The sequence below is a fragment of the Lepisma saccharinum genome, chromosome 5, assembly GCF_977018435.1.
Source record: "Lepisma saccharinum chromosome 5, izLepSacc3.1, whole genome shotgun sequence".
NCBI lineage: Eukaryota > Metazoa > Arthropoda > Insecta > Zygentoma > Lepismatidae > Lepisma > Lepisma saccharinum.
This window is the reverse complement of record NC_139233.1, coordinates 86,660,569-86,677,204: the sequence shown is the minus strand read 5'-3', so window position 1 is coordinate 86,677,204 and position 16,636 is coordinate 86,660,569. Positions and strand designations below refer to the sequence as shown.

The 16,636-nt window shown below is 37.2% G+C and overlaps 1 protein-coding gene across 1 annotated transcript in view; it reads left to right on the top strand.

The window, feature by feature from the left end:
* The window catches only part of LOC145987925 (cytochrome P450 4c3-like), a 143,826-nt gene that overhangs the window by 14,612 nt on the left and 112,578 nt on the right, over positions 1 to 16,636 (top strand). Inside the window, exon 2 of the mRNA XM_083122744.1 lies at positions 16,043 to 16,146. Within this exon, the coding sequence (XP_082978870.1) occupies positions 16,043 to 16,146 (104 nt within the window). The remainder of the gene's footprint in view (positions 1 to 16,042; positions 16,147 to 16,636) is intronic.

Here is a 16,636-nt window from a genome sequence, read left to right as displayed (position 1 = left end):
CAATGGAGTATTCGCCACTGCAGTTGCATTGCAACTGTTTCCCGTTGACAACTGAGAAGACGAATATCCGTAATTGGCACATACACTGCATGGTTGGAATGAGTGGAAATTATTGTTAGAGAGCTGAGAGTTAGGATGCAGTGTAAATTGCTGTTGTTCTTGCTCGTTTCTGGCATTGAAACTGTTGCTCATAAATCTACCATTATTGTTGAAGTATCGAGAGCATTGTGGACTTCTATTTTGCCGGAAATTTTGAGTTCCTGCACCATTACGTCTGTAACGATTATATGGTCTGTTAGTTAGGTTAGGCTTCCCAGAATTATTATTTCTATTAAATATCATCGTCTTCTGACTGGAGTTTGATTGTTGGTTTTCAGCAACAAATGGAACATCTGTACGTGGAATCTTAATTCTTTTATTTTCATCGCTAGAAGAAACAAAATGAACACTATCATTAAGTCTTACGTTACGTCTAGGTTCATCATCGTTCACAAACGATGAACTTTTAGCAACACTTTGAACTCTCAGTTTTGCCCTTGCACTATTATTGTCGGTAAAACTTTTAGAATTTTTCCCATCATGTCGGAAATTTTTTTCACGTACATTATCGTGAACATTAAAACTCTTGTTCGATCTTGAATTCACTAAATCCAACCTCTTTAGTAACGCAATTACATCATCCATTTTAACTAATCTAGCAGCTAATATTGTTTGTGCAATAGATGTGGGCAACTGATTGATTAAAATGTCAATAACTTCTGCATCATTCGGACGATCAACTAAATTATAATATGCTGAATGCGTACGAATAGCAAAAACTTCCATAGTACTCGTCGATTTAGGATCATATTTACGACTTCTAAGTTCAGATAAATGAGCCTGAGTTAACGAATAAGACGTATAGTGATTCAGAAATTTGTCAACAAACTGTTTGTACGATGTAAACGAATCGACATGAGTATTATACCAACCTTCTGCAGGTTCTTGGACACAATTAGTAGTAGATAGAAAACAGGCATTTAAAAACAAACCGGTTATAACTGGTTATACAAGTGTCATGTGCCATCGGGCACTTAACAAGTGCAATCAGGTGACCCTGTGTCGGGATGTGCCATGTGCCCATCTTGCATCTTGGAACATGCATGTTAGAACATGTTATTTCCCAGTAGGGAACAGTGCATCTTGGGCCAAACTGGTTATAACTGGTTATACAAGTGTAACTTGTCATCGGGCACTTAAGAAGTGCAATTTAAGGCTATGCCTATCTACACCTACCTACACTCACATACATCCACCCACACACACCTACATCCACCTATGCCTATCCCTCTGTAAGAGGCCACCCACACCCACCCGCACACACCTACATCCACCTATGCCTATCCCTCTGTAAGATGGGCCAAAGTGGTTCCTAAATACAAAATAATTAATATCTCAAGAACTAATTGACATAGAGCTATGCAGTTTTTTTGTCTGCATAAGAAACTGGGCAAGAGTAGTGTTGTTTTTACATGATATGCTGTTCAATCAGGTTCCTAGGCATGTAATTGAAGGCAGAGCTATACCGGTGAATGACAGGTTTACAAATTTTTGGGATTTTATAGATACAAGACCTGTGCTCTCTGCAAAAGTTGCATGTTTTATAAGATCCTCAAGATTTACTAGGGAAACACTTACAGAATTTATAAATATGTGGTATCATATCCTATACAAGGATATATACAAATATATGAAGGAAAACATGTGTATAAGAGTTGAACTGTATGAGAAGCTATGCAATATTGATGAACCCAGTGATATTGATGTGCACAAGTTGGAAAATGCCCTGGGTGATTTTGCAAATATGCTGGGACAAATCCCACCCTGTACTGCTGGACCTTCCGGAAGCAATAATGAAATTATTGATGACAGGTATTTCTGGTGGCTCCCAGGTCGAGATATGTACAAGACATTTGTACCATGCACTGTGTTTGAGAAGGAGATGCACCTCAAAATGCTTAGAAGAATTATGCTTAATGATTTATTTGGATGCATGTCTCATTACACTCGTCCAAATTATGCAGCATACTCTGAGGAATTGAATGTTCTCATCAGGAGATTCAAGAATTACAACAGGCACAATATTGCTGTGATTCCAAATATTGTTGGAGGCAACACACCTGCACCTTGGCTGTGTCAGTGTATTCTGTTGACTGTTGATGTTGCATTTCAGTGCGGGCACATATTTTGCAGATATTGTTTCCTAAACAGGATTGTCGAGAACAAGGCCTCGTGCTGCCCAAAATGCAACAGTGCAAATAATAGGACTTACGTGATATACAACTGGATATGCAGCAGTTGCCAGAGGCCTGTACACCATCCCAAAATTTCACTATCTGAGGAATTGTACTGCAGGGCGTGCTGTCCTGCAGACTATACAGAGCTTCTGAAAACATGCTGTTGACATTCAAAAACATTTACAGGTTCAGGGATTATTTCAACATACAAGCAGCTCTATGCAAAAATGCAGATGCTGATCTTGACAAGTTGATAAACAGTGGCAATCATGTTATATTTGTGGCTGATTATGATGTGCCTGGTGATTTGAAGATACTAACACCCAACAGATACAGTGCATCCATAGATTGGAATATTTGTATCTTGTTCTACAAGAAAGATCACAGATATAAATTATTACCCAATGTTCCAATAGATTGTTTCCTGCTCCCAGGATATTTTGCATTACAAATAGGAAACAGGATATACAAAACAAGATATGATGACAATATTGTTGCAAGAAGCTGGCCTGCACTATACAGCTCTGGCCTGTTTGTTGTGGATCTGCAGAACAGCATATTTAAAACACATCTATACTCTGAATTCCTAGAGTGCCCAAACAGGTGTGTGTATTTTACAAATTATTACAATCTGTCAAAATTGCTGTCAGGTCCATGCTACAAGGGCCCATATTATTATAGACTTTCAGATGTGGACATTATTAATTTGACAAGAATTGTCAAGAAAGAAATTAAGATTGCACCCAACCCCTACAAGTATATCCAGAATGTTTAGAAGCTGCCATACACAGATAACTGGGCAATATATGTGAATTTCCTAACACACAACAAGACCTGCAACATGCTCTTCTATTGCCTGAAATTGCTGGGAGAGATACACAAGAATTGCAGAGTCTGTATAGGTGCAGTATGGTACAGAATCTTACAGAATGATCCTGTATCTGTACAAGATTATAAGTATTATCATTGTACACTCGACATGTACAAGAATAATAATCACTCTCAGCAGAGAGTACCCTTCAAGATTGCCCAGCAGTATAATCCAGAATTGCCCAATCTGCTGTATGAATACACTCAAATTGTGGATGGCCCTGTCCTGTTGTATGTCTGGACAAATATTATTAATTTCTGGACACAGATTGTTATGATGTTTCATGAATTATGTTCATATGTGCCTAAATATTTAAATTTTGTAAAAAATTAACTGTTACAGTTACAGTTCCATCTGAAGCAATCTATAATGTTTCCAGTTGGAACTTTGATTGGGAAGCATCTGAAAATCACAGAATCCCTTGGGTTTTGTAGAATTTGTGAACCAGTGCCCATAATAGGTAAAATTTATACAATAATAAAAAACAACAAAATACCCCACAATTCTCCTATAGGTGTTATACTTGTGGCACTCAAAATCTGTAATACATCTCAAGTTCAGATATTTGAAGCCATGTGTGCTGTCAAGTGCCCAGTGAAACTCTGTCTCAGTGTTGATGGCAAACACATCATGCTCTGACAGTGTTAAGAATCTAATTTTGAAATCCTCAACAAGGGATTCAGATCTAATATATCTTGCAATATTTCTTCTATCAAAAAATGACATTTATGCTAAGAATATATGAATATTGTTCCTATCTAGAAAATTACACACAACAGGTCTCATAACAGGATCACAAGTTTTAATTTTCTGACCCAACAGATACATCAAGACCTCATTCATGTCAACAATTCTCCTGTTGTGGAAATTTTGCCTGCTAACAAAATCTAACCCAGAATACACCATGCCTGTATTTATAGTTATAAACTTAAATGCATCAAAACAGCTTAGACAAATCTCACAATTGAAATGTTTCCAGTTTGAAGTCTGGTCAAAAAGCATATAAAAATTGTACAGTGCTGTGAATTTTGTGTTTGTGAACCAGTATTTGTTCCTGAAGGAATCAAAGCACACTGCTGAAACCAACTGATATTTTTTATTAAGCATAGAATTTTGATTTGAACCCCAAGAAATTTTATATAATAAACATAACAAAATTCTAATATTTATTTTTGTTTAACAGGTACAACAAGTTCTGAGCACATAAGCAGTTTCTGAGGAATACAAGGCAGCAGCAGCAGCAAGCAATTAACTTATAGAAGGCAGTGTGTATCCTATCTAATTGCATGGATAATCTTGACACAGGATTTTTTGAGAGAAGATGTATTTCAAAATACATAAAATCTAAGTCACTTGTTGATGATTTAAAGCTTAGATTCTTTGGCCTGTCTGAGTATGACCTGTTTGCTGTGCAGAATGAGACCGAGATGCAGTGGGTGCTTGCCAGTGACAGGCCATTCCAATGCCTGTATCTCAACTTTATCAGCGAGTTTGAAAAATTTATGTACAGCAGGTGCAGGAGAATTGTTGGATCCTTTGTTAATTTTTATACAGACAGGTGCCATTATTATTTAAGTTTGAAATTGTTTGACAATTATTGGTTCAACAATTGCTATGAGCATTGTTTTGAGTATAGGATGTGCATGATTGCATCTCAGAGTTCAAATTGGAGACATTATAAATATTCAAATAAAATTATTAACAAGATATCTAAAAATAAGAAGATTGAATTTGTTACAACTGATAATGGGAATTTGTACAGTGGTGAAGATTTCAATCCAGAGTTTGTATCAAATTCCAACTATATATATTTGAATGAGCTTGTCATGTATTTTATAAGGCAAAAATTTAGAGATTGTACTTATGATTGTATTGTTGAGGCACTGGGGCAGAATAATTTGCATGATATATGCAATTGTGGGAGAGTTTTGTCCAGCCTCTCAGTGTGATTTCAGGCACAGGAATTTGGCAGTTGGGAATCAACCCGCAGCAGGCAGCCCTGATTATTTCAGCAGAGACAGCAATCAAGGTAAATAAATATTTGCTGCAAGTGTAAATTGCATGTTTTCCATGGATAATCCTGACTCTGAATTTTTTCAGAGAAGATGTATTTCAAAGTACATAAAATCCAAGTCTCTTGTTGATGATTTAAAGCTTAGATTCTCTGACCTGTCTGAGTATGACCTGTTTGCTGTACAGAATGAGACTGAGATGCAGTGGGTGCTTGTAAGTGACAGGATTTTTCAATACTTGCACCTTAAGATGCTCAGCAAGTTTGAAAGGCTTGTATACAACAGGTACAGGAGAATTGTTGGATTGTTTGTTAATTTTTATACAGATTATTACTGTGTATTAAAATTGTCCGATAATCACTGGTTCAACAATTGCAATGAATTAACTGCAGAGCATAGCATGTACATGATTGCAGATCAGAGTTTAAACTGCTGATCCAGAAACATGATACTCTACTCTCAGTTCTGTCTTAAATCGATAATTTTTTCACAAAACTTCTAAACAGCATCTAGAGTTGAAATAAACAACTCCCATGCCTCTATCTTAAAAAATAGGCAAGTTATTCAGGATCTAGAGAACAACAAGATATTTTGAAAAAATTGTAGAGACCGAAAAGTTGCATCTTGAGATGCACATGAGAAATCACCAAGTCCCATGTCTCTAGCATCAATAGTTTCAGAGATATCAGATAAACAAAATTATTGATTTTTTTTTTTTTTTCAAAATTTGAGTATGTTGTTCTGTGAGCCATGCCGGGTCATCCCATCGGCCCAGAATGAAATTATTTGTATATGGGCACCTGTGTTAATTCTGAAATTAAAACTGTAGGCCCTAACTGAGTCTCTGGATTGAACATGTGTCAAATTACACAGCAGGCAGGTTATAATATTTTAAGACAGAACTGAGAGTAGAGTATCATGTTTCTGGATTGAACATGTCTCAACATTATTACACAGCAGGCAGGTTATAATATTTTAAGACAGAACTGAGAGTATCATGTCTCTGGATTGAACATGTCTCAACATTATTACACAGCAGGCAGGTTATAATATTTTAAGACAGAACTGAGAGTATCATGTCTCTGGATTGAACATGTCTCAACATTATTACACAGCAGGCAGGTTATAATATTAGAGAGTATCATGTCTCTGGATTGAACATGTCTCAACATTATTACACAGCAGGCAGGTTATAATATTAGAGAGTATCATGTCTCTGGATTGAACATGGATAAACATTATTACACAGCAGGCAGGTTATAATTAAAACTATAGGCCCGGACCGAGAGTATCATGTCTCTGGATTGAACATGGATAAACATTATTACACAGCAGGCAGGTTATAATATTAAAATTATAGGCCCGGACCGGGAGTATCATGTTTCTGGATTGAACATGTGTAAACATTATTACACAGCAGGCAGGTTATAATATTTTAGAACAAAACTGTTTCTGGATTGAACATGTCTCAACATTATTACACAGCAGGCAGGTTATAATATTAAAACTATAGGCCCTAACTAAGAGTATCATGTTTCTGGATTGAACATGTCTCAATATTATTACACAGCAGGCAGGTTATAATATTTTAAGACAGAACTGTTTCTGGATTGAACATGCATCAACATTATTACTCAGCAGGCAGGTTATAATATTTTAAAACAAAGCTGAGAGTATCATGTCTCTGGGTTGAACATGTCTCTGGACTGAACATGCATCAATATTATTACTCAGCAGGCAGGTTATAATATTTTATGACAGAGCTGAGAGTATCATGTCTCTGGATTGAACAGGGGTAAACATTATTACACATCAGGCAGGTTATGATATTTTAAACAGAGCTGAGAGTATCATGTTTCTGGATTGAACATGCATCAACATTATTACACAGCAGGCAGGTTATAATATTTTAAGACATTGAACATGCATCAATATTATTACTCAGCAGGCAGGTTATAAAAACAAAGCTGAGAGTATCACGTCTCTGGATTGACATTATTACTCAGCAGGCAGGTTATAAAAACAAAGCTGAGAGTATCATGTCTCTGGATTGAACATGTCTCAACATTATTACTCAGCAGGCAGGTTATAATATTTTAAGACAGAGCTGAGAGTATCATGTCTCTGGATTGAACATGGGTAAACATTATTACACAGCAGGCAGGTTATAATATTTTAAGACAGAGCTGAGACATGTCTCTGGATTGAACATGTCTCAACATTATTACTCAGCAGGCAGGTTGTTATAATATTTTAAGACAGAGCTGAGAGTATCATGTCTCTGGATTGAACATGGGTAAACATTATTACACAGCAGGCAGGTTATAATATTTTAGAACAGAACTGAGAATATTATGTTAGGATTTAACAGGTATAAATATTATAACCTGCCTGCTGTGTAATGCCTCCAGTTTAAACTCTGACTGCAATCATGTACATGCTATGCTCTGCAGTTAATTCATTGCAATTGTTGAACCAGTGATTATCGGACAATTTTAATACACAGTAATAATCTGTATAAAAATTAACAAACAATCCAACAATTCTCCTGTACCTGTTGTATACAAGCCTTTCAAACTTGCTGAGCATCTTAAGGTGCAAGTATTGAAAAATCCTGTCACTTACAAGCACCCACTGCATCTCAGTCTCATTCTGTACAGCAAACAGGTCATACTCAGACAGGTCAGAGAATCTAAGCTTTAAATCATCAACAAGAGACTTGGATTTTATGTACTTTGAAATACATCTTCTCTGAAAAAATTCAGAGTCAGGATTATCCATGGAAAACATGCAATTTACACTTGCAGCAAATATTTATTTACCTTGATTGCTGTCTCTGCTGAAATAATCAGGGCTGCCTGCTGCGGGTTGATTCCCAACTGCCAAATTCCTGTGCCTGAAATCACACTGAGAGGCTGGACAAAACTCTCCCACAATTGCATATATCATGCAAATTATTCTGCCCCAGTGCCTCAACAATACAATCATAAGTACAATCTCTAAATTTTTGCCTTATAAAATACATGACAAGCTCATTCAAATATATATAGTTGGAATTTGATACAAACTCTGGATTGAAATCTTCACCACTGTACAAATTCCCATTATCAGTTGTAACAAATTCAATCTTCTTATTTTTAGATATCTTGTTAATAATTTTATTTGAATATTTATAATGTCTCCAATTTGAACTCTGAGATGCAATCATGCACATCCTATACTCAAAACAATGCTCATAGCAATTGTTGAACCAATAATTGTCAAACAATTTCAAACTTAAATAATAATGGCACCTGTCTGTATAAAAATTAACAAAGGATCCAACAATTCTCCTGCACCTGCTGTACATAAATTTTTCAAACTCGCTGATAAAGTTGAGATACAGGCATTGGAATGGCCTGTCACTGGCAAGCACCCACTGCATCTCGGTCTCATTCTGCACAGCATACTCAGACAGGCCAAAGAATCTAAGCTTTAAATCATCAACAAGTGACTTAGATTTTATGTATTTTGAAATACATCTTCTCTCAAAAAATCCTGTGTCAAGATTATCCATGCAATTAGATAGGATACACACTGCCTTCTATAAGTTAATTGCTTGCTGCTGCTGCTGCCTTATATTCCTCAGAAACTGCTTATGTGCTCAGAACTTGTTGTACCTGTTAAACAAAAATAAATATTAGAATTTTGTTATGTTTATTATATAAAATTTCTTGGGGTTCAAATCAAAATTCTATGCTTAATAAAAAATATCAGTTGGTTTCAGCAGTGTGCTTTGATTCCTTCAGGAACAAATACTGGTTCACAAACACAAAATTGACAGCACTGTACAATTTTTATATGCTTTTTGACCAGACTTCAAACTGGAAACATTTCAATTGTGAGATTTGTCTAAGCTGTTTTGATGCATTTAAGTTTATAACTACAAATACAGGCATGGTGTATTCTGGGTTAGATTTTGTTAGCAGGCAAAATTTCCACAACAGGAGAATTGTTGACATGAATGAGGTCTTGATGTATCTGTTGGGTCAGAAAATTAAAACTTGTGATCCTGTTATGAGACCTGTTGTGTGTAATTTTCTAGAAAGGAACAATATTCATATATTCTTAGCATAAATGTCATTTTTTGATAGAAGAAATATTGCAAGATATATTAGATCTGAATCCCTTGTTGAGGATTTCAAAATTAGATTCTTAACACTGTCAGAGCATGATGTGTTTGCCATCAACACTGAGACAAAGTTTCACTGGGCACTTGACAGCACACATGGCTTCAAATATCTGAACTTGAGATGTATTACAGATTTTGAGTGCCACAAGTATAACACCTATAGGAGAATTGTGGGGTATTTTGTTGTTTTTTATTATTGTATAAATTTTACCTATTATGGGCACTGGTTCACAAATTCTACAAAACCCAAGGGATTCTGTGATTTTCAGATGCTTCCCAATCAAAGTTCCAACTGGAAACATTATAGATTGCTTCAGATGGAACTGTAACTGTAACAGTTAATTTTTTACAAAATTTAAATATTTAGGCACATATGAACATAATTCATGAAACATCATAACAATCTGTGTCCAGAAATTAATAATATTTGTCCAGACATACAACAGGACAGGGCCATCCACAATTTGAGTGTATTCATACAGCAGATTGGGCAATTCTGGATTATACTGCTGGGCAATCTTGAAGGGTACTCTCTGCTGAGAGTGATTATTATTCTTGTACATGTTGAGTGTACAATGATAATACTTATAATCTTGTACAGATACAGGATCATTCTGTAAGATTCTGTACCATACTGCACCTATACAGACTCTGCAATTCTTGTGTATCTCTCCCAGCAATTTCAGGCAATAGAAGAGCATGTTGCAGGTCTTGTTGTGTGTTAGGAAATTCACATATATTGCCCAGTTATCTGTGTATGGCAGCTTCTAAACATTCTGGATATACTTGTAGGGGTTGGGTGCAATCTTAATTTCTTTCTTGACAATTCTTGTCAAATTAATAATGTCCACATCTGAAAGTCTATAATAATATGGGCCCTTGTAGCATGGACCTGACAGCAATTTTGACAGATTGTAATAATTTGTAAAATACACACACCTGTTTGGGCACTCTAGGAATTCAGAGTATAGATGTGTTTTAAATATGCTGTTCTGCAGATCCACAACAAACAGGCCAGAGCTGTATAGTGCAGGCCAGCTTCTTGCAACAATATTGTCATCATATCTTGTTTTGTATATCCTGTTTCCTATTTGTAATGCAAAATATCCTGGGAGCAGGAAACAATCTATTGGAACATTGGGTAATAATTTATATCTGTGATCTTTCTTGTAGAACAAGATACAAATATTCCAATCTATGGATGCACTGTATCTGTTGGGTGTTAGTATCTTCAAATCACCAGGCACATCATAATCAGCCACAAATATAACATGATTGCCACTGTTTATCAACTTGTCAAGATCAGCATCTGCATTTTTGCATAGAGCTGCTTGTATGTTGAAATAATCCCTGAACCTGTAAATGTTTTTGAATGTCAACAGCATGTTTTCAGAAGCTCTGTATAGTCTGCAGGACAGCACGCCCTGCAGTACAATTCCTCAGATAGTGAAATTTTGGGATGGTGTACAGGCCTCTGGCAACTGCTGCATATCCAGTTGTATATCACGTAAGTCCTATTATTTGCACTGTTGCATTTTGGGCAGCACGAGGCCTTGTTCTCGACAATCCTGTTTAGGAAACAATATCTGCAAAATATGTGCCCGCACTGAAATGCAACATCAACAGTCAACAGAATACACTGACACAGCCAAGGTGCAGGTGTGTTGCCTCCAACAATATTTGGAATCACAGCAATATTGTGCCTGTTGTAATTTTTGAATCTCCTGATGAGAACATTCAATTCCTCAGAGTATGCTGCATAATTTGGACGAGTGTCATGAGACATGCATCCAAATAAATCATTAAGCATAATTCTTCTAAGCATTTTGAGGTACATCTCCTTCTCAAACACAGTGCATGGTACAAATGTCTTGTACATATCTCGACCTGGGAGCCACCAGAAATACCTGTCATCAATAATTTCATTATTGCTTCCGGAAGGTCCAGCAGTACAGGGTGGGATTTGTCCCAGCATATTTGCAAAATCACCCAGGGCATTTTCCAACTTGTGCACATCAATATCACTGGGTTCATCAATATTGCATAGCTTCTCATACAGTTCAACTCTTATACACATGTTTTCCTTCATATATTTGTATATATCCTTGTATAGGATATGATACCACATATTTATAAATTCTGTAAGTGTTTCCCTAGTAAATCTTGAGGATCTTATAAAACATGCAACTTTTGCAGAGAGCACAGGTCTTGTATCTATAAAATCCCAAAAATTTGTAAACCTGTCATTCACCGGTATAGCTCTGCCTTCAATTACATGCCTAGGAACCTGATTGAACAGCATATCATGTAAAAACAACACTACTCTTGCCCAGTTTCTTATGCAGACAAAAAAACTGCATAGCTCTATGTCAATTAGTTCTTGAGATATTAATTATTTTGTATTTAGGAACCACTTTGGCCCATCTTACAGAGGGATAGGCATAGGTGGATGTAGGTGTGTGCGGGTGGGTGTGGGTGGCCTCTTACAGAGGGATAGGCATAGGTGGATGTAGGTGTGTGTGGGTGGATGTATGTGAGTGTAGGTAGGTGTAGATAGGCATAGCCTTAAATTGCACTTCTTAAGTGCCCGATGACAAGTTACACTTGTATAACCAGTTATAACCAGTTTGGCCCAAGATGCACTGTTCCCTACTGGGAAATAACATGTTCTAACATGCATGTTCCAAGATGCAAGATGGGCACATGGCACATCCCGACACAGGGTCACCTGATTGCACTTGTTAAGTGCCCGATGGCACATGACACTTGTATAACCAGTTATAACCGGTTTGTTTTTAAATGCCTGTTTTCTATCTACTATTAGTAATACATTCAAGCCTTTGCATGTCAGGAACTTGCAGTAAGTCTAAGTAGGACGATAAAGTTTTAATAAACTTACGTGGGCTTGATTTTTCAGGATCTCCAGAATATTTAGGAAGAACAGTAAGTTCATTCAATCTTACCAACCGTCGAAGTTCTTGAGTAAACGAACGCACACAATTGTCAGGATAATCACATCGATGATTCTGCGGGTTTGATGACTTTTGGTTTACTTGCCTTTTTCTTTCCTGCCCAGAACCATCAGAATATAAAGAACGGGTTGATTGACATAACTTGTTAGTATTACTAGCTCTCATGCGATTATTTCTAGAACGTTTGCGTCTTTGTGAAGCAATGCGATTGTGTTCGTCATCAGAAACATCACACGCTGAAGAATCAGATGATTTAGGAGAGGTTAGGTTCCGTGCAAGAATACCAGGTTGACAGTTACCATTCACATGAGAACTGTAAACTTGTACAGGATTACTTGATTCAACATTAGTCGAAATATTTGATGTTAACTTAGTAATCTTTTCCTCACATGCTTCTACGCGCTTCGTTATTTCGTCTTTGCTCACAACGACTTCAAGTCTATGAACTTGCCGAGACAACCCTGAAACATTGTTCTGGCATTCTGTAATCTGATTATTCAATCCAGCAAGTTTATCAGAATTCTCTGCACAAGTAATGTTGACTTCCTCGATTTTCTCTGTTCGCCCTTGCACTTCTCTTTCCATTTCCTGATGTAATGAACGTGTTGCTAATTTGCAGGACTCGGCAACTTCAGTTAATTCCTTCCGTAACGATGTACTCAATTCGTGGAAGTCAAGGTTGAGTAGTTGCTGTGAATTTTGAATTTCCTGTTGAGATTCCCTGATTTTTGTAAACTCAAGCTGTTGGGACTCTTGAGTTTCCCTCATTTTTGTAAACTCAAGCTTTTGAGACTCTTGAATTTGCCTCATAGAATCTTGAGTTTCCCTCATTTTTGTAAACTCAAGCTTTTGAGTTTCCCTCATTTTTGTAAATTCCACCTGTTGTGACTCGCCGATTTTCCTTAACTCTGCAAGTAGATCAAACATTTGAAAAGGAACATTACTTTGCCAAATTGATGTCTCTGCCAACACAGAAGGACGAATGTCAATTTCTTGAACATTCTCTTGACTTCTTTTCCATTGCACGAAAGCTTCAATACTGAACGGATCATAAGATGGATCACAATCTTTACAGAAATAATTTTCATTTAACTGGTATAACTCCCAATGCTTATGGAACAAACCCAAACATTGTAAATGATACCAATGGCCACAATTTTCACAAGCTACCAACCTTTCCTTATCGGGATCTTTGCAGCAGTTCACCATATTCATGGCACCATTCTTATTTTGTGATTCATCAGGATCGTCACCACAATTGATAGATCTAGCTGTAAGACTTGTTTTGAATCTCAGATTATAAGGATTACTTGATGCGTACATAATAGAAATGGGTACTACTTTACTATACCGGAGACACCTATCAATGATTTATTTCGCAATTTTTTACATTGCTAACATACTATTCCGCATTGCGGAACATTTCTTTAGGTGAATTAATGAATTTCTAACGAAAATAATGTCTGTCTTACATTAACGAGTACTTACTGTTGTTCCTTATTTCCCACAAACCATCCACGGGTATCCCCAAAAACCATTGACGTTAGCACAAAAATTGACGACAGCCCCACGAACCATCACGGGGACGAGGTATGCCTACTAGGTTAGGTTAGTCCTGTTAGGTTAGGTTCCATTAGCACTCCTTTCGTTCAATTTAGCATATACGGACAATACGAGAGCGTATTGTGCTCTCGTGCAGAAAGCAAATGGCGGAAGCAGCAATAGCGCGTCTGAAATAGATTTTCGTAGAAAACAACATGCATTCGCATTAAAATGGATCAAAACTACATTCCCGAACATGAACAACGCTACAGAAAATGATTTGCGTAAGTACTTTCTCCTGTAAATTTGAAGAAATCCGTCTCCGGTATAGTAAAGTGTTACCTAGAAATGTATGTACAAACTAGATTCACGAAAACAATGGTGTAAGTTAACACATACGCAAAACACATCACTTAAAAACACATCACTTAAGATCGTGCTGATAACGTTCCACAATACTGGACCACCAATTATACTGTGACATTCACTAGTTTATCATTTGCACGATTACATTTCGTTCATAAATATTTGAAATTAAAACGCGAAGGTGAAGATACAACTTCTATGGGTCTATTCTATTAGTGAAATAACTGAGCAATATGCAGTTCACTATTACCTATATTTCCATTTTTTCCCACACACACTACCACCCAATGACTATTGATTCTCGTTGCTATAGCAACGTTAGAATTCCAAATATCTCGTTTATACAGCGCATAGCGCAATAAATAACATAAAACATAATTAACGTTGTACAAAGTAATTATTATACATTTTTTTGAACCGTTAATATAAAGTGATTTCTATAATATGAAATTAATAATTTCAATAAACATCTTCAGCTTCATTGAACGTTTCACCGCAAATGATGCATTCAGTTGTGCTATCCTGTTCGTCTGGTCGTATGTCCTCTTTGTTATTGTCACAAGCAAGCTGACCGTAGCCCATTAGCTTCTTGCGACCTTTCTTTGCTAATACACGTGTTGAGGTCACCTTTCTTTCAAGTTGCTTCTTATATACTGAAGATGTTAGTATCTCACTCACTGCAGTTCTTCTTGTTCGTGACGCTAAACGTCTCTTACGATTTTCTGGTAATGATGATAACTTTTCAATAATGAAGAGCCCTTTGCTAGTTGATGGACGAGGAGATTCAGGTTCCTCGGTGACATGTAGAGAATTTCAAATTCAAATTCAAATTCAAATTCTTTATTTACGTGGATCCACTGCAGACGACGGAGAAGAAGCAGCCCCCGTTGCCTCCACCGCTGCTGAAGTTGAAGGTTCTGGGTCTTCACAGGTTTCCGGAGTGTAACATCTTTCAACGCGAGTCACGTTTGCGGGCAGGTAGTCAATGTCTGTGAATATATTACGGTTCAATGGATATATTCCAGTGCACGCAAATCCATTGAGAGCAATGTCCATGCGACACACCTTACGGTATGCCTCTGCAACAAGGTGCGCTACATCATAATCGGTTATCTTTACTCAAGCATTCTTGCGCATCCACATCGAACAAGCTTCATTGTATGCTCCTTTAAACGGTTTCATAAAAGACCTGTCATGGGGCTGAGTCTTGTGCGTGGTATGTGGAGGAGTACTGAGCATATGAATACTGTGATCCCTCGCATATTGGATCACTTTCAAATCCTTATGACTGGAATGTCCGCCAACAAAATAGCAGAACTGGAACGCTATCAAACAGTGTCACGAACTGCTACATTTTGTCCGCTGTTACCCTCCAATTGCCTGTCCGGCGCTACCCGACACGTACCATTCGACAATAACATGCCTCATACTATCACACAGTCAAATATATACTTGCGGTATCACACACGATTTGTTCAAACCCTAACCAGTACACTGACAACTATTTGTGTTTCATTTACGTTCCTTTTTAATAGCAATGACCTTCCTTAAGTTACTTCGGGACGAACACCGCTTACGCAGAAACAGAGCGGCTTGCAGCACGTCCGCTATTCTTCACCGACCAACTCCTACTACTTGCACGTGCATGGGAGAACAAAGTCCTTTCTTTTTCTGCTGATACAGTATTGATAACTCATACCGCAGTTTCGGAACTCACACTGTCCGATGTTTCCTGATGTCCGGGGCTACACGATTTTACCCTATGTCAACCTCGCCCCCTAGAAATCATTTGGAGTAGTAACAACAGAATCATGTATCTCTCTTCTTTACAGACATATTCAAGAAAGTCAATGGTTACTTTGAGCTTGGCGACAGTTTGGCTCTCTGGCTTGGACCTGATCTGTATATATTTACACGGGCCCCTTGGCTGATCGAAGTAAGTAGCACGTCTTTTTTCTTTTCTTCAAATTTAATTTGCTTCTCCTCCATTTTCTGCAACGAAGGTAGCATTGACTGCTCAAAAGCGTTGTCCCGTCTTCAAATCAAGGTCCTGCAAGAGCTGACAGTGGCGTCTCTGAAAGCTTGAATGCTTGGTTGAACCTTTGAACGTCGCGATGTGACACATATATGTCACTATTTACACTTTTGGAACATACTGTGACTAAGTCAATGTTCGGAGATACTTATTCCACTGAGAATGTAAATGTTCTATGTCCAATTTTAATTTTCTCGAGAAAGACCTTCAAAGTTTGACATCTTCTATTTACTGGACCTTTGTTGGCCATTGAGCTAGAAGTGTGTATCACTGCAAATGCTGATATATAAAGAAGTAGTGGTTTGGTTAGGTATATATGCTGCAATTAATTATTGAAAATTCAGATAGAACAATTGCACGCAACACTAAATTGAATTTGAGAGTGCCAGTG